Consider the following 25,232-nt stretch of genomic DNA (forward strand, 5'->3'; position numbering starts at 1 on the left):
TTACCTAGTTTGATGTAATTGAGGTGCCTGGGGGGTGACCTGGAGCTGAGAAAAGAAAGCTTTTTTAGAAATATTCTCAAAGACTAAACCATGGAAATAATCTAAAGCATGGGTTTTATCATTCATCTGGTTGGTGCCTTTTCTACAGAGGCCCCTCTTACTCTTTCTTGACCATTTGCTGCCTATTTCAGTGAATCAGACTAATGATCCAACCTCTTGTATAAAAAGCATCATTGTAGCTACCTTCCCCAGGGGATAAAAGTATCCTCCAGAAATATTTATCTTTTGGAGATATTACGACAGGACCCAAGAGAAAATGGTAGATGGCAACTATAACAACAACAACAAAGTCCACCCACTTTGGAACTTTCCCCTTAGTGCTCTGATAACCCAGGTCATTGCTCACAATTTATGCTCTGCCACTCTAGCTAAAAGCCAGAGTTGGGCACTTTCCTGCCATATCTTTTAGTTCAGAGGCCCAATGAGCAGTGGGTTGCTTGTGCAGAAATTAGGTGAGGCAGGTGGGCTCACCTGTAGGCCTGGTAGCTGGGGAGCAACAGGAGTCTCTGGTGCTGATCTACCACCACTCTGGCCTGAGGATATAGAAAAGATAATGACCCCTCAGGAATTCTTAAGTGCTGTGAGCCCCAATAGCTGGACAGTTCTGAGCTTATGGAAAACAGAGGCAGGCATAAAGGGTTGGGTTATTCTTTTTGCTCTTTAAAGCCATTAGCATATAACTAAAGGGGAGAAGATGACAAGGCCCATATTTATTGTGTGAAGCTAGGATCTGAGATTTCAGTTCAATTGAGTAAAAAATGCTTAAAGATGGAAGGATGGTTAAGAAAGATGATGAGATGGCAGTTGCCCAAGAGAGGTACACACAGATCACTTTTTGGTTTGGAATTCATCATAAGTGAAAATAAGCATCCTTCCTACCTTGCTGACAACAACAAGCAAGTACAGTTGTTTCTACTCTGGTAACTAAGTATTTTGCCCAACATGAATTAGAAGAAGATTAGGGTAAATACTACCCATGTAAAACCACGAAAAATTTTCGATTTGTTTTTGTTCTCTTATTTTTTTTTAATCCAGTATGGGCCAGCATGTGAAAAATTTGTTATAAAGTTGCACATCCTTGAAGGTAAAACATGGGAGAAAGAGATTATGTGTCTCAATAGTATCTATCAGGCATCCGTTCTCTTCCTTGACCTTACATACAAAATGTTTCATACGTTTGAAACATACAAAATGTTTCAGGACCTTTCCCCACCTCCAATCACTTTCACTAGTGTGGAGACACAATTTAGTAATCGGTAGTGTGAAACACTTCTTACATTGGCTGCTTGAAGTTTAGTTTGGATTCATGTTTTAATCATTATGACCCATAAAATACTTTTTCCCTTCTTGATTCCTAAGGTTGTTTAAAATGAGTTATTTCCAAAAAGATTGTTTTCCATTCATTTTTTTCTATCAGAATACCAACAAGCATGTTTTTTATCTGGGGAAAGTGCTGGAAATATGAATTGAAATTTTAAACTACTTCTTTGGAAACATAATTCCACTTACTTGAACGGCTAGGTGTGAGACCAGTATTCCCATCAATACCATCTAGATGTGGTCTGACAGAGAAAATCCCTGGTCCTGAGGAAGCAGAGAGAGCCCTAAAGGAGAATGGATGAGAAAGGAAATGTCAGTAAAGAGAATGAAATAACAAATTTTTTGTATGGGGCAGTACATATATTTCGGACCAATTTGTATAGCCCAAAGTACCCCTATCAGGAAAAAATACCCTGTGCTCCCAATTTATGATATTTAAAATCAGAGTCTAGGCAATGGCATCTAAATAGTTGTGTCTATGTAGGTCAACTTTGGCGGGGGGGGGGGGGGGGGGAGCAAGCAGATAAGATTCGGTAGTAAAAACAGAGAGTAATCTTTGCCCTTGAGGTAGGCACAGTGTGGAAAGAAGAGCACCCAAAAGACTTAGAGCTAGAAGGGACTTTAAAGGTCATCTAGTTCAACCTTCTCATTTTTATAGTAAAGGAAACTGAAACTCAGAAATGTTAAATGATTTGCCCTCAGTCACTTGGTAGTAGAGCCAGGATTAGGAACTACAAACTCTGACTCTAAATTCAGGACTTTGTCTACTACATGATAGATGGATGGCTAGTAAGGTCTAAGAACTAATTAAGGCAGCCATCAGGTCCCAAGGTGAAGGGGACATATGGCAACTCACCGATAAGATAGGCTATTAGTAGAAGCTGGTGAAGGAGTATCTGAAAAGCATAAAAAAGATCAATTAAGGCAATCAATGAACTGGAAAGATTCAGATATACTGCTGATGGGGAGACAGAATTGAGGGCTGCAACCGAAAGAAAAGCAAGTTAAAGGGCATGAGGCAATAATGCCTCACTCCCCCCACCCCCCTAGCCCTGTGATTACTGGGAGTCAAAGCATGTACTCTGTACATCAGGGCATGTTATTACTGTCTTGGTGTGACTTCTGGCAAGTTGTGCTCTATGAAAATGCTGCAGAAGAAACAGAACACACTAAATAGTTACAATTATTTAATACATTATTACAATAAAGTTTCTATGTCCTAAATATAGTCATTCCCCAAATGATTCTGTCCTCACAGTATTATGAGGAAACCAGGAGTTAGCTATATCAAAATGAGAACCATAATCTAATTCAGTCCAAAAAGCATTCATTAAACTACAATGTGTAAAGCACTGTGCTAGGCACTGAGGATTCAAAGATAAAAATAAAGGTTTCTCTATCCTCAAAGAGTCCACATATAACATGTAAATAGGCAAGGGAAAGGGAAAATAAGTGACTATGTGCCAGGCACTGTGCTAAGTGCTTTTATAAATATTTCATTTTATCCTCACAAAAAACTCTGAGATAAGTGCTATTATTATCCTCATTTTACAGTTGAGGAAACTGAGGTTAAGTGACTTGCCCAGGGTCACATAGCTAGCATGTGATACAACTAGTGTCTCAAGTCGGGATTTGAACTCAGGTCTTTCTGATTCTAGTCCCAGTACTCTATCCACTGTGCTACCAGCTGCCTTTACAAATATTGACATGATAACTTGAGGAGGATGGAGAGAACACTAACAAGGGAATCAGGGAAGTCTTCTTGTAGAAGATGGCATATAAGCTAAACCTTAAAGAAGGGTAGAGGTTCTAAAAGGCTGAGGTGAGGAAGAAGTACATTCCAGGCAAAGGTACAGCAATGGAAGATGGAGTGCTTATTTGTTTTGTTTTGTTTTGTCTTGTTTTGTTGCTTTTTTTTTTGCAGGGCAATGAAGGTTAAGTGACTTGCCCAGGGTCACACAACTAGTAAGTGTCAAGTGTCTGAGGCCAGATTTGAACTCAGGTCCTCCTGAATCCAGGGCCAGTGCTTTATCCACTGCAATATCTAGCTGCCCCTGGAGTGCTTATTTGAGGAATAGTTAGTAAACCAGTTTGGTTGAAATATGAAGTTCATGAAAGGGGGATTGATGTTTAGAAGGGGGAGGGAGATGAGTTCCATTTTGGACAGACCTATTGAGTCTAAGATGTGTAAGTGATATCCAGTTGGTCAGGTCCAAAAAGAAATTAGTAATGTGGGTCTAGAGCTGAGGAAAGGGATTCAGGCCTAAGAGTCACCTTCACAGACATGATAATTTAATCCACAATAACTAATGATATCAACAAAGAGGGTATACAGAGAGAAAAGAAGAAGGTCCAGGACAGAGAACATGGAAGAAGGACATGGATAAAGATGTAGCAAAGGAGATGCTAGTGGTCACACAGGTAGAAGGATCAGGAGAAAACAGTAAGAGAATCAAACCAACTCTATGTTGAATCTTTGCCAACAATTCTATACAGCTATTGGAGTTGTCTTATTTTCCTGTAAATTACACAATTTGGGGGAAGTCAATTGTTATTGTGCCATTAACTTTGGGGGGGGGTAATGAAGGTTACCCAAGGTCACACAGCTACTAAGTGTCAAGTGTCTGAGGCCGCATTTGAACTCAGGTCCTCCTGAATCCAAGGCCAGTGCTTTATCCACTGCACCACCTAGCTGCCCCTGTGCCATGAATTTTTACAGAATGTAGATGGATGTAACCAATCAGAATCCTCCAAACTCTGTTAAGTCCCTAAATCTAATAATAGTAATGCTAAAAATAGTAACTGTACTTTACTATAAAAATCCTTGTAAATCTCTCTTCAGGGTCTTTGTGCCTGCTGAGGGACCCTGGACCCAATTTGTTCTGCAACTATATGCTTTGCTAATATATCACATAGCTTGGACTTTGTTTCCCCAATTATTATAAAACTGCTCACAATAACAGTGTCACAAAAACCCAGAAAGCAGAGGATATCCAAGAGGAATTCTATCCACAATATTTTAACAAGTGGTCATCCAGTCTCTGCTAGAAGACCTCCAATAGGGCTGAGGGAAAACACTATACTAATACATTGTCAGTGGAGCTGAAGATTGGTCCAACCATTCTATAAAGCAATTTAGATCTGTGTCCAGAAGATTAACAAACTGTACATACCCTTTAACCCAGATGTACCATTACTAGGCCTATATCTTAAGGAAATTTTAAAAAGAGAAAAAGAATATACATGTACAAAAATATTTATAGCAGGGGGCAGCTAGGTGGCACAGTGGATAAAGCAGTGTCCCTGGATTCAGGAGCACCTGAATTCAAAGCCAGCCTTAGACACTTGACACTAGCTGTGTGACCCTGGACAAGTCACTTAACCCTCATTGCCCTGATATATAGATATATGTGTGTGTGTGTGTATGTGCATATGTATATATATATATATATATATACATACATATATATAAATCAGTTCTTTTCAAGGTAGCCAAAAAATGGAAACTAAAGGGCTGTCCTATTGGGGAATGGCTAAATAAAGCACAGCATATGAAAATAATAGAAAATTATTTTGCCACAAGAAAAGATGGACAGTTTCAAAGGATATCGGAAAGGCCTTTATGAACAAATGAAAAGCAAAGCAATTAGAATTAGTAGAACAATGTATACAATGATAACATTATGGAGAAAAATGACTTTGAAAGATTTTATCACTTTGATAAATGCAACAATAGATCAGAAGTAGAAAAGATTGTAGATAAAACCCACCCTGATAGGTGATGAACTTAAAATGTAGAAAGAGACACATACATGGTTAATGTGAGTATGTGCTTTGCTGAACTATGTATGTATTGAAGGATTTTTTTCATTTTTTTTTTACTTTGCTAAATGGGGAAGAGGAGCTAGTTGAAGGCAGAAATTAATAAAAAAATACATCCTTGAAAAGAAAAAAGAAAAATAAACTACTTTTAAGGATTTCACATAATGAGGAGCCCACTACCTCTGGGCAGTCCAGGCTGCTTTTGGATAGCTCAAATTGTTTGGAAGTTTTCCTTACATAGAGCCTGAATCTGCCTCTCAGCATCTTCCATTCTGTTTCTAGCACGATCCTCTGAGGTCAAACAGAACAACATTGACTGTCTTATATGAGATAATTCTTCAAATACTTGAAGACAACTATTGTGTCCCCACTAAATCTCTTCTTCTAAACATCTATAATTCATTTTTTAAATCCTCATTTGAAATGGCCTCCAGTCTCATCATGTTGACTGCCCTACTCCAAACATTCTCAAATTTCTTAGTGTCTTTTCTAAACTGTGGCACCCAGAAACGAACACAAAATTCTAGATTTCATCTGACTAGCACAGCAAGAATGTCACCTCCCTTTTTTCAGGACATTATGTCTTTATTAGTGTAGGTTACATTAGCTTTTTTGGCTACCAAATCACACTTCTGATTCTCAGGTCTTTTCATATAAACTATGATCTAATCATGCCTCTTTTATACTCTATTTTTGAAGTTTATTAATTCAATAAGTAAACATATTTATTAAGTACTTAATATGGGCAAAGTATTGTACTGGGAGATTTTTTTAAAATTAGGTGAAACATCATTCCTGTCCCCACAGAACTTATAGTCTAAACAGCAATATAGATAACTATAATATATACTGTTATGTGATAAATACATTAGAGATTTGTAAAACAAAATTATATATGAAGTCTGAGGGGCAGGGTTGCTATTGATGAGGGATCAGGAAGACTTCATGAAAAAATGACATTTTAGTTGGGCTTTGAAGGATGGGTAAGAATTCAACAAGTAAAGAGAGGAGTGGAGAGCATTCTAAGCAGAGGGAATAGCCTGAACAAAAGCACCAAGGTGGGAAAGTGCATTGTGCATTTGGATTCAGAAATCAGACCAGTTTAACTAGAGTGTCAAGGGTGATGTTATAAGATAAAGCTGGAAAGGAAGGGTGACATCAGATTGTATGATCAGTTAAACATTTATTAAGTTCTTCTACTATGTACTGGGCATTGTGCTAAGCACTGGAAATACAAAGCAAGACCAAAAAAGAATCCCTGCCCTCAGGAAGCACACATTCCAATGGAGAAGGAAACATGTAAATAACTAAGTAAATAGAAGACCTATAGATATAGATGGGGAGAGAGAGAGAGAGAGAGAGTAGCCAAAGGTAATCTGAAAAGGGAAGGTATTAGCAACTGAGGGGACCAGGAAAGACCTCTGCAAAAGCTAAAATGTAAGCTGAATCTTGAAGAAAGCCAGGGAAACTAAAAGGCATAGGTTAGGGGGCAGAGTATTCTAGGTATGTGGGACAGTCAATACAAAGGAATGGAATACAAAGGAATGGAGACAGGAGATGAAGTGATGTGCTAAAGGAATTGCAAGTAGGCCACCCTGAAGGTGAGGCAGAGGGTTTGTAACTTTACCCTGGAAGCAATAGGGAACACCTCTGAGGATTTTTGAGCTGAGAAGTAACATGATCAAATATATACATAAGAAACCTTATTTTGGCCCTAGTGTGAAGGTAGGATAGTGATTTAGGAGATAGCCCACTTCTAAGTCAGGAAGACCTGGATTCACATCCTCTAACATGTATCAGTCAGGTTGCCCTGGTAAAGTTACTTAACCTTTCAGTGCCACAAGCAATTCACTTAGACTATATAAATTGCAGAACAGTTGATGATCCACATTAGTAAAGGGCATTTCCTCACTAGGACTTATTTATACCAATGAAATCACAAGGCTGGATGTGAAAAATGAAAGATAGACTGAAATATAAGGAGAGTAGCAGTAGAAAAATGTAAGGAGGGACAGTCAGGTGGTGCAGTGGATAGAGCACCAGCCCTGAATTCAGAAGGACCCGAGTTCAAATCTGGCCTCAGATGCTTGACACTTACTAGCTGTGTGACCCTGGGCAAGTCACTTAACCCCAATTGCCTCTCACACACACAAAAAAAAAAAGAAAAGAAAAAAGAGAAAGATGTGAGGAGGCTATTGTAATCAATACTTCAGATGAGATTATGCTATGTTAGTGATAGAGGCAACATACAGCAAAAGAGATGCTGCCACAGTGTAACTGACAGTATTTGGCAAATGACTGAAGATTAGGTATGTGGTATGAGCAGATTTGGGGAAAGCTAGGTGGCACAGTGGATAGAGTACTGGGCCTGGAATTAGGAAGACTCAACTTCCTAAGTTCAAATCTGGCCTCAGTCACTTACCAGCTGTGTGACCCTGAGCAAGTCACTTAACCCTATTTACCTCAGTTTCCTCATCTGTAAAATGAGCTGAAGAAGGAAATGGCAAACTACTCCAGTATCTTTGCAAAGAAAACCCCAAATAAAGTCACAAAGAGTAATATGTGACTGAAAACAACTAAACAACTGAATTTGCAGATTTAAGAGGGTAATTCTTGATTTCAGATATTTTGGTTTGCCATGCCAATGGAACATAACAGGTGAAAATGTTCTGAAAGCAGCCAGAAGCACAGATTTGGAAATTGTCTGCAAATGTTCAAGCTTCGTAAATGAATAAGACATAAAGTGGAGAGAGAAAAAAAGTGGACCATGGACAATATCCACACTGAGATAAGGATAAGCAGCCAGTAAAGCAGACAGCAGTAGGAGAACCAAGAGAATAATTTCTCAAATGAACAGATTAGACAGTATGCAGTGAGCAACTTTATCAAAAGCAACAGAAAGAAGATAAGGAATGCAAAAACACCAGTGGATTTGGTCTTTGGTGACCTCTGAGAAAATAGTTTCAACAGAGTGGTTAAGGGCAAGAATTAGGCTGCAAAGTTGAGGAGACAATGGGAAATAAGGAAATGGAGGCCCAGGTATAGATAACTTTTTAAAGAAATTAAGCAGTGAAAGGGTGAAGAGATATGGGGTAGTAGTTAGATAAGTTAGAAGGGTCAATGGAAGGTTTTTTAGGTTTGGGAAAACCAGAGCATTTTCGTAGGCAGATGGGAAGAGGCCAAAAAAAGGGGAGAGACTGAAGAAGAGTAGGGATGCCTCTTCTTGTGTGACAGAGGGAAGAAGAATGGTGATGATGCTAAGAAATTTTGAGGAATGGAGGGGATAGACTGAGCTCACATCATCTGACTCAATTTTCTCACTGAAATAGGCAGCTAGGTAACCTGTAAGTGAAGGGTAGGAGTGAGATTAGGGAAGAGAGGAGAGATGAGGTTGATGCAAATATAGAACTTTACATTATACCCATTAAACTTCATCTCATATGATTTGGTAAATTATTGCTGCCTGTTAAGACCTTTTTGGATCCTAATTCTATCACCCGACATGTTCACTATCACTTTATCTTTTTTTTTTTTGGCAGGACAATCAGAGTTAAGTTACTTGCCCAGGGTCACATAGCTAGTAAGTGTCAAGTGTCTGAGGCTGGATTTGAACTCAGGTCCTCCTCAATCCAGGGCAGGTGCTTTCTCCACTGCACCACCCAGCAGCCCCTATTATCCTTTTATTTTATCTTCAAATTTGAGAAGCATTTAATCTATGTCTTCATCTGAGTCTCTGATAGAGGTTAAACAATATAGGACTGAAAACTAATTCCTGAAATACTCTACTCGAGACCTTCCTCCAGGTTCACATTTACCCACTAATGACCACACTTTGGATGTGGCCAGTCAATCAGTTTCAAATTCAACTATCATAATGCATCTAAGTCACATCTCTCCATCTTGTCCACAAGATATGCATGAGTAGCTCTGTCCATAGAAGTTGAAGAATAGCTTTTGACCATACCAGTTGAGGTAGGCCACTGAGATGTGCTGTTTTCTAGCTATATTTTAAGTATTCTAGCTATATTTTTATTTTTCTGTGCCTTAATTTTCTCTATGACATAGAGATAATATACATCCAAGATGAATGGTTAAATACAAAGAACAATTCAAGTATACTAACAATAGACTTTTGGTTAGGAATTCAATAGGAAAAGTCATAGAGAAGCACGCCTCTCCCATATAAACCCCAGTAAAAATCTGGAAAAAAAGGCCTCAGAAAGACCAAGGATAAAAAACAAAATGAAGTGACCATAAGTTCCTCACCTAAGCCAGAATTATACAAAAAGATGACCAGAAGCCAGGTAGAGGGATTTTACCAGGTTTGTTGCTTAGATGTTTTCAGTTGTGTCTGACTCTTCATGACCACTTTTGGTCTTTTCTTGGCAAAGATACTGGAATGGTTTGCCATTTCCTTCTCTAGCTCATTTTGCAGATGAGGAAACTGAAATAAAACAGTGATTTGTATAGTATTTAAGTGTCTAAGCTAGGATTTGAACTCGGGTCCTCTTGACTCCAGGATTAGCACTCTATCCACTGAATCACTTAGCTGCCCCACCAAGAATTTTACCTGGAAGACTAGCCTTAAGGGAAAGAAGCCAAGGCAAGAAATATAGCACGAGTTCCCACAAATGGATGTGAAGCCATCCAACACTCTAAAAAGGAAAATCACAAGCCAGTATGTTAGTAATTATGGAGCTGAAGATAGATATTGACCTTTTCTTATCAGAACAGAAGCAGGGATAGAACTAGTCTCCATATTATCTCTGTGCAGAAAGACAAAGCTTTTACCATGTGTTAACTGAGAACTGGGAGTCACAGTAGGCAGGAAGGCCAATTTAGCACCTGAGGACTATCTCCAGGGAAAATGTGTAGGAGACTTGAGACTAACATGATCTCCAATATTCCACAGGGGCCTATCACAGCCAAAACAAGGGACAGAATCCACTCACAATTAGGGATTATGCAAAAAAGAAGATAAAACTCAATAGAACACAAGAACACTGAAATGAAAGTCAGAGATTGAGGTAGAGGGTAGGCCTAATCTCAGCCACTTCATCTAGATGGGCAGCAGAAGAGACATGCAGGGCAGACAGACAAAAGCACCTGTGACTTAGGCTGGCATTGTGTGATAAGGAGCATATCAAGCAGTATATCAAGCAAAGGGTAAATTCAGAAGTAAATTGCAGTGGTGTAGGGCAGATCCCAGGAGCAGAGCAGGGTCTCAGATCTAATGTCTAGCCCAGTCTGAAGTTTGCAAAGGAATAAGTAGGGCAGAAATCTCAAACCAAATCTCAGTCAGGTCTGTTTTTCTAATGTTGTACCAGCCTTGCATTCCTGCTATAAATCCCACCTGGTCATAGTGTATTATCCTGGTGATCACTTGCTGCAATCTCCTTGCTAATACTTTATTTTAGATTTTTGCATTGATATTCATTAGGGAAATTGGTCTGTAATTTTCTTTCTCTGTTTTGGCTCTGCCTGGTTTAGGTATCAACACCATATTTGTGTCATAAAAGGAATTTGGTAGAACTCCTTCACCTATTTTTCCAAATACTTTGTATAGTATTGGAATTAATTGTTCTTTAAATGTTTGGTAGAATTCACTTGTAAACCCATCTGGCCCTCGAGATTTTTTCTTAGGGAGTTCATTGATGACTTGTTCAATTTCTTTTTCTAAAATAGGTCTATTTAGGGATTTTATTTCCTCTTCAGTTAACCTGGGCAATTTGTATTTTTGTAAATATTCATCCATTTCATTTAGATTATCAAATTTATTGGCATATAGTTGGGCAAAATATCTCCTAATTATTGCTTCAATTTACACTTCATTGGTGGTGAAATCTCCCCTTTCATTTTTGATACTGGTAATTTGGTTTTCTTCTTTCTTTTTTTTTAAATCAAATTAACCGGGGCAGCTAGGTGGCACAGTGGATAGAGCACCAGCCCTGGAGTCAGGAGGACCTGAGTTCAAATCCGGCCTCAGACACTTAAGACTTACTAGCTGTGTGACCCTAGGTAAGTCACTTAACCCCAATTGCCTCACCAAAAAAAAAATTTTTTTTTAAATCAAATTAACCAAAGGTTTATCTATTTTATTTTTTTCATAAAACCAGCTTAGTTTTATTGATTAATTCTATAGTTTTATTGCTTTCAATTTTATTAATTTCTCCTTTGATTTTTAGGATTTCTAATTTAGTATTCAGTTGGGGATTTAAAATTTGCTCTTTTTCTAGCTTTTTTTAGTTGCATGCCCAATTCATCGATCTCCTCTTTCTCTTTTTTATTCATGTAAGCATTTAGAGATATAAAATTTCCCCTAAGCACTGCTTTGGCTGCATCCCATAAGTTTTGGTATGTTGTCTCATTATTGTCATTCTCTTGGATGAAGTTATTGATTGTTTCTATGATTTGTTGTTTGACCCATTCATTCTTTAGGATGAGATTGTTTAGTTTCCAATTATTTTTCAGTCTATCTTTCCATGGCTCTTTATTACTTGTAATTTTTATTGCATCATGATCTGAGAAGGATGCATTTACTATTTCTGCCTTTCTACATTTGACTATGAGGTTTTTGTACCCTAATACATGGTCAATTTTTTAGTATGAGTCATGTACTGCTGAGAAAAATGTATATTCCTTTCTATCCCCATTCAGTTTTCTCCAGATATCTCTCATATCTAACTTTTCTAATATTCTATTCACCTCTTTAACTTCTTTCTTATTTATTTTGTAGTTAGATTTATCTAATTCTGAGAGGGGAAGGTTCAGATCCCCCACTAGTATAGTTTTGCTGTCTATTTCCTCTTGTAACTCATTTAACTTCTCCCCTAAGAATTTGTATGCTATACCACTTGGTGCATACATGTTTAGTATTGATATTACTTCATTATCTATCATACCTTTTAGCAAGATGTAGTTTCCTTCCTTATCTCTTTTAATTATATATATTTTTGCTTTTGCATTGTCTAAGATAAGGATTGCTACCCCAGCTGAAGCATAATATATTTTGCTCCCACCTTTTACCTTTATTCTGTGTGTATCTCTCTGCTTCAAATGTGTTTCTTGTAAACAGCATATTGTAGGATTCTGGTTTTTAATCCACTCTGCTATTTGCTTCCATTTTATGGGAGAATTCATCCCATTCACATTCATGGTTAAGATTATTAACTGTTTATTTCCCTCCATCCTCTTTTCCCCTTTGTACTCTTTCTTCCCTTTTTTCACCTTATTCCTCTTTTTTTCTTTGCAGGGCAATGAGGGTTAAGTGACTTGCCCAGGGTCACACAGCTAGTAAGTGTCAAGTGTCTGAGGCCAAATTTGAACTCAGATCCTCCTGAATCTAGGGCCGGTGCTTTATCCACTATGTCACCTAGCTGCCCCAATACAGGGCTTTCTTTTCTTTTCTTTTCTTTCTTTATTTTTTGTTGGGATTTGCCCAGGGTCACACAGCTAGTAAGTATCAAGTGTCTGAGGCTGGATTTGAACTCGGGTCCTCCTGAATCCAGGGCTTGTGCTTTATCCACTGTACCACTTAGCTGCCCAACACCCTATTCCTCTTGACCAGTGTTTTGCTTCTGACCACTGCCTCCCTCAACCTGCCCTCCCTTTTATCAGCTTGCCCCATTTTCCCCCTGCTTCTGTCCTCCCTTCTATCAATACCACCCTTTTCCCCTTTCCCCTTTTGTTTCCTTAAAGAGTAAGCTAAGTTCCTTTATATAAATGGGAGTGTATTTTATTCCCTCCCTGAACCAAATCTGATGAGAGTAAGGTTGAAACAATGCTCACTCCTCCCTTCTTTCCCTCTATTGTAATGGGTTCTTTTGGTGCCTCTTCATATGGTTTAATTAACCCCATTCCACTTCCCCCTTTCTCTTCTCCCCCAGTCACCTTTTATTCTGCCCCTTAAGTTTCTTTATATCATCACATCAAAGTCAATTGAATAACATTACCTTGGGGCAGCTAGGTGGCGCATTGGATAAAGTACCAGTCCTGGATTCAGGAGGACCTGAGTTCAAATCTGGCTTCAGACACATGCCACTTACTAGCTGTGTGACCCTGAGCAAGTCACTTAACCCTCATTGCCTATTTAAAAAAAATAACAGGGGGCAGCTAGGTGGCGCAGTGTATAGAGCACCGGCCCTGGAGTCAGGAGTACCTGAGTTCAAATCCGGATTCAGACACATAACACTTACTAGCTGTGTGACCTTGAGCAAGTCACTTAACCCCAATTGTCTCACTAAAAAAAGAAAAAGAAAAAAATAACAATACCTTAACAGACATACAGATCCCAAGAGTTAAAAGTATTATCCTCCCTCATAGGGATGCAAGCAGTTTAACATCATTGAGCAACCTTCCACCCCCACCCTCACCCCCACCCCTGTTTACCTCTTTATATTTCCCTTGAGTCTTGTATTTGGAGATCAAATTTTCTGTTCAGTTCTGGTCTTTTTCTCAGAAAGCTTTGGAAGTCCCCTATTTCATTGAATGTCCATCTTTTCCTCTGAAAGAGAATGATCAGTTTTGCTGGGTAGTTGATTATGGGTTGTAACCCAAGCTCCTTTGCCTTCCTGAATATCATATTCCAAGCCCTGAGATCCTTTAATGTTTAAGCTGTCAGGTTCTGTGTAATCCTGACTGTGGCTCCATGATATTTAAATGGCTTCTTTCTGGCTGCTTGGAGTATTTTCTCCTTCACCTGATAATTCTGGAGTTTGGCTATAATATTCCTTGAAGTTTTCCTTTTGGGGTCTCTTTCAGGAGGTGATCAGTGGATTCTTTCAATGATGATTTTATCCTCTGATTCTACAATTTCAGGACAGTTCTCCTTGATAATTTCCTGGAATATAGTGTCTGGACTCTTTTCTTGATCATGGCTTTCAGATAGTCAAATAATTCTCAGATTATCTCTCTTGGATCTGTTTTCCAGGTCAGTTGTTTTTCCAATGAGATATTTCACATTTTCTTCTATTTTTTTCAGTCTTTTGATTATGCTTGACAGATTCTTGCTGTCTCATGGAGTTATTAGCTTCCATCTGCCCAATTTTAATTTTTAAGGCATTATTTTCTTCAGTAAGCATTTGCACCTCTTTTTCCATTTGGCCAATTTTTTCTCCCATTTGGCCATTTTTTTCTCATTTGGCCAATTGTATTTTTTAAGGAATTGTTTTCCTCAGTTAATTTTTGTGCTTCTTTTTGCAATGTAACTCTCGTTTCTCTCATTTCTTTTTCCATTTTTCCTCTACCTCTCTCATTTGGTTTTTAAAAGCCTTTTTGAGCTCTTCAAAGAAGGCTTTTTGGTCTTGAGATAAGATCATCTTCCCACTTGAGTCTTCACCTACAGGCATTTTGACAAACTCATCTGAGTTTGAGTTTTGGTCTTCCCTTTCACCATAGAAGCTGTCAATGGTAAGGGTCCATTTTTGTTTCTTGCTCATGTTGTAGCCTATTTTTAAACTTATAAAGTTGAAGTCTGCTCCTGGGGCACAGGGTTCACTGTTGCAAGCTTCTTACTGCTCTCAGCTGCCTCACTCTCAGCTGTGTCCAATTGTAGCAGTGTCAAGCGGCCCACTGAGCTGAGTTGGGCTGAGCCACCCTCCCCTTTCACCCAGGTGAGACAGACCTTTCTTGAAGTCTTCTAAATTATCTCAAGTAGGAGGATTATGTGTCTCTTTTTGTAGGTTCTGTAGTTTCAGAATCTGTTTAGAGGCTTGATTTAATGTTGTTTTTGAGGGAAACACAGGAAAGCTCAGGCAACATCCTGGCTTCTCTCTGCCATCTTGGCTCCACCCCCATTTTATTTGTTGTTGTTATTTTTCTCTTTTGTAGTTTTTCCCTTTTGTTCTGATTTTTCTTTTATAACATGACTAATATGGAAATATGTATAACATGATTATATATGTGTGTGTGTATATATATATATGTATATATGTATGTGTATATATAACCTATATCTAATTGCTTGCCACCTGGGAGGGGGAAGTGAGGGAGGGAGGGGGAAAAATTTGGAACTCAAAACCTTACAAAAATAAACGTTGAAAAAAACATAAATAAATGTTGAGGGGACAGCTAGGTGGCACAGTGGATGAGGCACTGGTCCTAGATTCAGAAGGACCTGAGTTCAAATCTGGCTTCAGACACTTGACGCTTACTAGCTATGTGACCCTGGGCAAGTCACTTAACCCTCATTGCCCCGTCCTCCCCCAAAAATGAATGTTGAAAATCTTTACATGTAATTGGAAAATAAATAAAATACTACCAAGAGAACAGATGAAAGGGGGAAAAACAAAACTGTGCAGTTTTCAGAACCAGAGAGCAAAGTAGAAACAGAATCTGCTGGTCACTTCCTAAAAGAAACTTAAAAATGAAAACACCCTGGAATATTATAGACAAGATCTGGAACTTATAAATCAAACAGGGAAAAAATACTGCAAACATCAAGAAAAAAAAACCTCAAGTACTAAGGGGCCAAAAGGATAAATCACACTCTAAAGAACTAAAAAATATATTCCAGAAGGCAAAGGATATAGGATTATATCCAAGAATAATTTATCCAGGAAAACAGTATAAGACTACAGGGGGAGCAGGAAATGGACCTTTAGTGAAATAAAGGGCTTCCAAGCAATTTTTTTTGGAGGAGGCAATGAGGGTTAAGTGACTTGCCCAGGGTCACAAAGTTAGTAAGTGTCAAGTGTCTGAGGCTGGATTTGAACTCAGGTTCTCCTGAATCCAGAGCCAGTGCTTTATCCACTGTGCCACCTAGCTGCCCCCCAAAGCATTTCTAAAGAAAAGACTAGAGTTTCATAGGAATTTTGAAGTTCAAACACAAGGGTTAAGAAAAACACAAAGGTAAATATGAATGAACAATCATAAGACAAAACAAGAATAAATGGCCTACATTTAAATATGAGGAAATAATACATCTCCCCACTGAATTCTATCATCTTTGGGGGTGCCAGAGGGAGAATAATCAGAGGGCCTGGGAGTGGTTGTTAGGCCAGGGCTTCTTTTTTTTTTTTTTTAGGCAATTGGGGTTAAGTGACTTGCCCAGGGTCACACAACTAGTAAGTGTTGAGTGCCTGAGGTCGGATTTGAACTCAGGTCCTCCTGAATCCAGGACTGGTACTCAATCCACTATGCCACCTAGCTGCCCCTAGACCAGGGCTTCTTAAACTTTTTCTACTCTTGACCTCTTTTTGCCAGAGAAATTTTTATGAGACCCCAGGTATATAGATATATATAAAATAGGTGTACATAAACTTTTACTGTCACCAAATTTTTTGAGAACCCCGCATTTAGTTACATGACCCCATATGGGGTCTCAACCCACAGTTTAAGAAGCTTTATGTTATGCTTTAATGTTCTTAAAAGAAGAATGGAAAGAAAGAGTGCAGAAGAGGAATAAGCTAGAGGTAGGGAGGGAAAGAAAGGTTAAAGAAAATTATCTCATATAATCAAGGGATGGAAGTAGACTTCTATGCAAACAATGAGGGACTTGGGGGGGAGCACCACACACCTGAACCTCTCTTTCATCTGAACTGATCAAAGGAGGAAAAAATACACATACAGAGTTAGGTGCAGAAATAAATTTCAATCCACAGAAAATAGGAGGGAAAGGGGAGAGGGGGGAAGGAGAAATTAGAGGGAGGGTAAATTAAGGGAAGAATTAGTCCTAAGCAAAATAAATTCTAAAGATATACAAAAATATTTATTGCTCTTTTAGAGTTAGCAGAAAATGGGAATCTGAAGGGGTGCCCATAAATTGGGGAATGACTCAACAAGTTTTGGTATATAATTGTGGTGGAATACTATCATGCTGTAAAAAATTATGAAGGGGATTGTTTCAGAGAAACCTGGGGAAAGTATATGAATTAATACATAGTGAAGTGAACAAATCCAAGAGAACCATTTTACAGAATGATAATGTGGTTGTTTTTTTTAATCCTACTTTGAAAGAATTAGGAATTCAGATAAGCATAGCTGGTCAACAGTGATTCCCGAGGAGAAATGATGAAACATGCTACCCACTTCCTGACAGAGGTAAAGGACTCAGAATACAGAATGAGATTTTTTTTTTTTTGGACATGGCCAAAGCAGAAATGTGTTTTGTTTGACCAGATGTGTTTGTAACGGGGAGTTTGTTTTTCTTTCATTCTCAACTGGGGAGAGAGGGTAGTATATGGTTGTTGATCATTTGTAAAAGAAGGCAGATTTTTGATGATTACACACACACACACACACACACACACACACACACATCACCGAAAAAAAAAAAAACACCCAACCCCAAACTCTGAGGTTCTACCTCAAACCTATCAAGGTGGCCAAGAAGGACTGTCCTGCCCCAAAGAATAATGACAATTATTGGAGGGGCTATGGGAGAACAGGAACAGTAATATACTGTTGGTGGGACTGCAATTTGGAACTATTTCCAAAATGTATTCAACTGGGCATACCTTTTTACCCAATGATACCACAAGTAAGCTTATATTACAAAGACATCAAAAAAAAAAAAAGAGAGAAAGAACTCATAGGTTCAAAAATATTTGTAATAGCACTTTTTGTTGTATCAAAGAAATAGCAACAGTGGAAACCCATAAATTGGGGATGAATGGCTGAACAAATCATGGTATATGTATATTGTGCTCTAATTAAAAAAAGAAAGGGACAGATTTAGAGAAACCTAGAAGGATCTGTATAAACTGATACAAGGTGAATTGATGTGAGGAGGACCAAGAAAATAATTCACACAAAGACTACAACATTGTAAAATAAATAAATAAATGAGAATGACTTGAGAACTATAATAAAAGTCATAAATTACATCTATAATAAAAGTCAAATTATATCTCCAGAAGATTGATGATGAATCATGCTTCCTACCTCTTGACAGAATGAAAAAGGCATTTTTAGACACAGCCAATGTACAGATTTGTTTTGTGTAAATATACTTATTTGTAATAAGGGAGAGATTTTATTTTAATTTTTTTAGGAGAAGAGTGAAGAAGGTGTGGGGGGAGTAGTGATAGTTATACTTTAAAAAATGAAGAAATAAAGAAAATAATGCCAATGAATTATTAAAAAAAAAAAGCAGAAGGAAGTTTAAAAGGGGATACAAAAAAGGCAGAGTAACAGTAAAACTAACATGTTAAATAAACAAATGTTGGGCATCTAGGTGGCTCAGTGGATAAAGCACCAGCCCTGGATTCAGGAGGACCTAAGTTCAAATCTGTCCTCAGACACTTGACAGTAGCTGTGTGACCTTGGGCAAGTCACATAACCCTCATTTCTCCACCAAAAAAAAGAAAACAAAACAAATGTTAAAAACTATATTTACATGTAACTAGAAAATAATAAAAAAAACTTTTATGATTTAAATAAAATAAAGTAGTGTTTCAGTCAGGCTATGATTGCCTGACTCTGATAATCAGAGTTTTCTGGTTGACAATGGGATAGCCATTAAGCCCTCATTCTCTATCCTTTGCTGCCATCTCCTGGTTGCTTTTTTGAAGTGCAGCCACCTAAAGTAGTAAAAAGGTTTTTGGTAATTCCATTATGAACAAATATGGATTTTCATTAATATTGCCCAGCCACTTTCCGTTTTTTCATGTGTGAAAACACTAATCATCTTTTTTTGGAAACCAATAGTCTACTCCTGGAAAACTGAAACAAGATCCTCTATTGTAAGGGGTCCTTGGGGGGAGGGGTTTTTTCTCTGGTGTCTCCTTTCCTCTCACCAGTATGAGATTCCCTGGGAGTATTTCTTCCCTGCAGGCCTCTGTTCCCCTGCTGGAAAAAAATCACAAACACCAGCTGAGCAAACATATTGTACCAGTTCTTGGGCTTTCATGTCTCCCACCTTTATTTGACTAAACTGCTTCTCTTCCAGGCCCATTAGGAACCCCCGAGGAAATTGAAATGGGCACTGTTGATCGAGACCTTGGATTAAACATTCTCACCTCATTTACACCTATTTATCATAGGATTTTAGAATTAAGAGTATATTTTAGGGACAATCTAATCTAATATTTTCATTTTACAGGTGAGTAAACCCAAAGGGAGGATGTCACTTGCCCATGGTTACACAGGCAGTAGTATCAGAGTCACAATTCTTCTGACCTCAGATCTAATACTATTTGGCTACTATTCAATGAACCCCAACCCCCCCCCCCAATCAGCCTCTAACCCCAGATCTTCAGTATTAAATGGAAACAGGGTTAAGGATGCGATGCCAATAATGTATACCTAAACCTAAACGAGAGACTATACTACTCAATATAGCCTCAATCTTCTGTATTTCTTTAGTGGTGGAACATCTATTGAGGAATCTCTATCCAGAGATGACGATTCCTTACCTGAGCAAAGCTACTAAAACCAGACACTCTGTATGGAATAGATTCCAAGGAGGAAGATCGACTGTAAATGAGGATAAAGTAAGCAATATGAAACCTCTCCCTCTCTCTCTCTCTCTCTCTCTCTCTCTCTCTCTCTCTCTCTCTCTCACACACACACACACACACACACACACACACACACACACACACACACACACACACACACACACACACACACACACACACACACCCCTCACCTTTTTAATTTAAACCCACAGCCTACTTTTGTGATCCTTTGACCTTCCCACTGCTCCACACCCCGCCCCTCCAAAATCAGTTAATAGTATTGATCTGAGGCCACTTGCCCTTCAGCTCACCTGACCACCTGGTTGCTGTGCTGAGAAGTAGGTCGTGGAGTAACTGAAAGAAGAGCAACTATGGAGAGGCTGCAATGGTGAATGCTCCCTGCCCTGTGGTTTCTTGTCTGTACATTTCACTATTTATGAAATAGTCCTAGAGTATGCCTATGTGAGGTGGATCTATCAGTACCTTTTCTTTCTTGCCCACATAGAAAATGTGTGAATCTTAAGCATGGCTTTTCAGATGCCTTCCTCTTGGAGAAACCTAACATCACTTAGAATGCTGTTTAATTTTCAAATGGACTTGGAAAATACATTTATTAACCTCACATGTCGGGGGGAGTAACAATCTGCTATCTACCTGATTGTGATGGGGAAGTGATGCCTACTGGCCGGGGTGTGGTAGACCTGCAGAAAAAAAAAAGTGATACAGTGGACTAGATAAAGAACAGAGATTTCCTGGCTACAAATTGTTCTATAGAGATATTCTCATTTAACTATCTAAGGTGTCAAAAGAATTCCTTTCTCTCCAACTGCCTTAGGTAAGGTATAACAATTTCCCCAGTATTCTTTTGGAAGAAAACCGAGCAAGTCACAGACTTCTTAGATATTTCATCCCAGGTTTCTTACTCTTCTCCTCCCACATTTGTCTACAAAGACCCCTTTTCCCAGGGAACTAAAACAGAAAATCATCATCTACCTAATATTTGCTTTTCTTAATGTGTACACGGGTTGTTAAGAGGCAACAAAGAATATACATTTCAAAGGAAATGTGTGTCTTCATAGAACTGACCTGCTTCCTTGGCATCTGCTAGGAGATTCCTGAAAGGAAGAATTTAGAGATGAAAAAGGTTTTATTTAGATAATGAGTCATCAGACAGAAGATTAGGATCTATCAGAAGGTCTCTTTAAATATATATTGTATATATGTATATAAATATATGTGTGTATGAACATATATACATACATGTGTATGTGTGTGTTTGTGTATACACATATAAACACACATACACACATATATCTCACCTGGATTTTCCCCTATATTATTCTCCCTCTTCCTTCCTAAAACCCATCCCTTTAAACAAATAATATTTTTTTAAAAAAAGGAAAAGAGGAAGAAAAGAAAATTTTAGGAAGTCAATCAATACATTTTATTGGGTTTTCTGTTTGTTTGTTTTGTTTTGTTTTTTTAGTGAGGCAATTGGGGTTAAGTGACTTGCCCAGGGTCACACAGCTAGTAAGTGTTAAGTGTCTGAGACCAAATTTGAACTCAGGTCCTCTTGACTCCAGGGCCGGTGCTCCATTCACTGAGCCACCTAGCTGCCCCAATCAATACATTTTTAAAAACTTATGTTGTATGCAATGTTCCACACCTGAGGACTATAGTTCCCTTTCCCTCTCACTCCAACAATCTCTGCAAAGAAGCAGAGTGAAGTGTTACTTTTTCTTTATAATATTACAGTGTTCATTTTTTAAAAAACTGTTTTGTGGTTATTCTATTTATATTGCTGTAGTCACATATATTGTCTTCCTGGTTCTGCTTCACTTCATGTCAGTTCACATAAGTCTTTCCGTTCCTCTCTGTATTCCTCATATTCATTGTTTCTTATAGCATAGTAATATTTCATTGCATACATGTACTACAATTTGTTCACCCATTCCCCAATAAATGGGTATCTACTTTGCATCCAGTTCATTATTACCACACAAAATTCTGCAATAAATATTTCGATGTATATGAAGCCTTCTTTTTTTGTCAATAGTTTCCTTGGGATGTATGCCTAGCAGTGTAATCTCTGGGAAATAGAACATTTTAGACATTTTACTTGTATAACTCCAAATCTACCAGAAGACCTTAAAGCCTTACTTGGTAAGAGTGCCAAGCCAATAGCCAATGAGAGTCCCTTCTCTTTGGTTTGCCAGAACTCCCAAGAAAAGTACTTCCTTTTCCACCTCTCTCAGGAATTTGGCCATCAGCATGTTTTCAATTTCCCACCCTCCTCTTTTTACCTTTCCTTGGGACTTTGTCAGTACCTCTTCTCTGTTCAGGGACTTGACTGTCAGAATCCATCCCCACCTCTCTGCAGTGATCTATAGGCCTCAGAGAAATGAAAAATATTTCCTCCCAACAAAAATGGTGGGGACCTCTACTGAAAACTGACAGAGGTTAAAAAATGGAAAAGGGTCCCTTTAGAGACAACTGAGATAAAAGAAAATGGTAGATGTACACACATTATTCAATGTTAAGAATGCTGAAGAAGAGAAAGATTAAATAGACTATGCTATTGTGGAAAAAGCACTAGCTTGGGGGTTAGGTGGCCTGAGATCCAGTTCCAGATCTTCCACTAACAAGTTGTATGATTTTGAGAAAGTCTTCACCAATCTGGGTTTCTTCATCTGTAAAATTAAGAAGTTGAAAGGGATTCTCTCTTAAGGTCCCTTTAAATGTTAAAATTATCTTATTCTAGGAAGAAAAAAATTATAAACTACAAGAATATACTCAAGAAGAAAAGGAAACTCTAAGGAAGAGGATAAGAGGGAAGAAGGGTCCTGAGCTTTCTTTTAGGTTGCTTAAGTGAAATCTTATAACTACATAAAGAATACAACAGATGGACAGGAAAAACCGCGAGGAAAGTTGGTTGTTAAGTTGGTAGGTTTCACTCACCTTCAGGATGGCCAGGAACTTCTTCAGCTCCCCATTTTCTTTCCTTAGGACTACTAGCTCCCTAAGATGGTAATATTTAGCTTTAAGGGACAGTGAAATAGAAATCTGAATATTTATATCCCTTTGATTAAGATCTCTCTTGACCAATCCACTAAGCAGAGTAGAGGTGTGAACAGTAATGATGATTATTATTAATATTTAATAATATTTATTGAGAGTCCCTTAGGCACATAGCATTAAACTATCTGCTACTCAGGTGATCTTTCTTTAGTTCAATGAGTTATCAGTTAGACAATTATAGTAGGACTAGGAAGACAAAATAGATGGCCACTTATCTGCCATGCTCTCTAAATATGTTTTATTCTTGTTTCTTTTTAAAAAAACTGTATTACCATCATTTCACAAGGAAACCCCCACCCCATACCCCCGCATCCTCCCTCATAGACAAAAAATTACAATAGGTAAACTACACCAACACATTGATGATGTCTGATAGCATATGCCTCATTGTACACCCGTAGTCTAACTTGTACAAGGGCAGGGAAATATATTTGATCACTAGCCCCCTGGAGTCAACACTAATCATTGCATTGATATGACTTCTAATAGCCTTTATTATAATTTTTCTTTACATTACTGTGATCATTGCATGTACTAGTCTTCTGGTTCTGCTTTATTCTGTAGCAGTTCATGCATATTTTCCCATTTGTCTGAATGATTTATTTGTCATTTCTTTTTTTTCATCATTTCTTTTGATGCAATGATATTCCATTGCTTTCATATACAACAGGTTTTTCAGCCATTCCCCAGTTGGTGAGCACCCATTGCATAGGATCATGGAATCACAGCTGGAAGGGACCTCAGAAGCCATCTAGTGAAACTCACTCATTTTGCGGATGAGGTCACTGAGGCCCAGAGAAGCTAAGTGACTTGCCCAAGGTGGCATAAGTAATAAGTGGCAGAGGTCAAAAGCAGAGGGAAAGCCAGTCAATAAGTATTTATTAAGCATATACTATTTGAACACAGGTCCTCTGACTCCAGAGCCAGTACTTTTTCCACTACACCATGCTGTCTCATAAAATTGTTTCTAAGGAGGTTTTGCTACTATGAAAGTGTTGCTATAAATAATTTAGTATATATGGGACCTTTCCCATATACAGCACTACCCAATGCCCATAGCCTTCCACCCTACCTCAGTCATATACAAAGATGGTTGTGGGATCCAAGATATAAAGAACAGAGTATCCTTAATAGGGGATGAAATATGGAATCCAAGACATGCAGTATGGACTATCCCATATGAGGAAGAGCCAAACATGCTGCACTTGAAGTACATATAGTCAGCATTTAAACCAATCAGTATTTTCTTCACAAGGAACTGTAACCAATGAATAATGCTAGTTAGAACAAAGAAGGCTCTTTGCCCTATGTAACTGAGATGTATAAATATCACAGGGGAATGGAAGGAAATTCACAGAAATTCACACCTTCTACCTGATATCACAGAAAACTGATGGAGACACACACCCCTGCCGCTCCCGTAAGTAAAGTAAGTCTCCTTTGAATAAATTCTATCTCTTTCACCCTGGTGCTGCCAATGTCTTTCTTAGGTATAAAATTATCTTTAATCTATGCAGACCAATACACCCCTCAGCCTGCTGTGGTATCCAGCAATAGCCATACCCTTGATTTTTCCATCATCTACAAATGAACCACATCCATGTTAAAAAATTCCAAAATTCCTTTATCTGACCATAATCTACCAGCTGTTCACCTCTTCCTATCCTTTCTTTTACCAATACTACTCTTCTTCCATACCATGACCTCTAGTCCCTTGACCCCTTGACCCCTCTGTTCTCTCCCAAGCCATTTCCCCTGCACTAGCAACACTCTTCCAGTTTCCCTATTTTGACTTCTTAGAGAATGAGTTCAACTCTACACTGTACTCTTCTCTGGAGTCCTGGCCCCCTTATCATTGCTCCAATTACACTCTGCCAAGCCTCAGCTTTCCGTAATTCCTACCTTCACTCCTAATACATGTACTATTAAATTAAGGTAGAGAAAACCATGCAACTGTTGACTGGGTCCACTATCAATTTATGCTACACAGCCTCATCAGGGCTTTCACAGCCACTAGGCAATCCTTCTACACCTCCCTTGTCAACTTACTGTCCTATTCTCCACGGAGACTCTTTTTCACCTCTCCTCAAATCTCCCATGCTTCCCCTTCCCCCCATCTTCTCAGTTGAGAACTTTGCTTCATATTTTACAGAAAAAAAATGAGGCCATTAGATGAGAGCTCCCTCTTCTCCCCTCTTGGTCATGTCATTCAGATGCCTTCTGCTACTATTTCCTACTTCCCCCTGGTCTCCTAACCAAGTCCCATGGCTCCACCTGCAAAAGCAAAACCATTCTATCCCATCTCCTCCAACAAATTTCTCCCTCTGCCATCCTTACTCTATCACTTATCTTCAATCTCTCCTTGTCTACTGGATCCTTCCCTACTGTCTACAAACATACTCGTGTCTCTTCCATTCTCAAAAAACCCTCACTTTATCCTTCTATCCCCTCTAACTATCATCCTATATCTCTTCTGTCCTTTGTGGCCAACTTATTAAAAAGGCCATTTACAATAGATGCCTTCATTTTCTCTCCTTTCACTCTCTTCTTAAC

The 25,232-nt window shown here is 38.5% G+C and overlaps 1 protein-coding gene across 1 annotated transcript in view; it reads right to left on the bottom strand.

The window, feature by feature from the left end:
* Nucleotides 1-25,232, bottom strand: part of RNF212B (ring finger protein 212B) — an 83,667-nt gene continuing 58,435 nt past the window's right edge. Inside the window, exons 6-15 of the mRNA XM_043980484.1 lie at nucleotides 22,560-22,620; nucleotides 20,688-20,716; nucleotides 20,256-20,302; nucleotides 19,913-19,955; nucleotides 19,557-19,617; nucleotides 18,939-18,990; nucleotides 2,237-2,276; nucleotides 1,570-1,664; nucleotides 532-593; nucleotides 1-45 (exon numbers count right to left, since the gene is read on the bottom strand). Of these exons, the coding sequence (XP_043836419.1) occupies nucleotides 1-45; nucleotides 532-593; nucleotides 1,570-1,664; nucleotides 2,237-2,276; nucleotides 18,939-18,990; nucleotides 19,557-19,617; nucleotides 19,913-19,955; nucleotides 20,256-20,302; nucleotides 20,688-20,716; nucleotides 22,560-22,620 (535 nt within the window). The remainder of the gene's footprint in view (nucleotides 46-531; nucleotides 594-1,569; nucleotides 1,665-2,236; nucleotides 2,277-18,938; nucleotides 18,991-19,556; nucleotides 19,618-19,912; nucleotides 19,956-20,255; nucleotides 20,303-20,687; nucleotides 20,717-22,559; nucleotides 22,621-25,232) is intronic.

The sequence above is a fragment of the Dromiciops gliroides genome, chromosome 2, assembly GCF_019393635.1.
Source record: "Dromiciops gliroides isolate mDroGli1 chromosome 2, mDroGli1.pri, whole genome shotgun sequence".
NCBI lineage: Eukaryota > Metazoa > Chordata > Mammalia > Microbiotheria > Microbiotheriidae > Dromiciops > Dromiciops gliroides.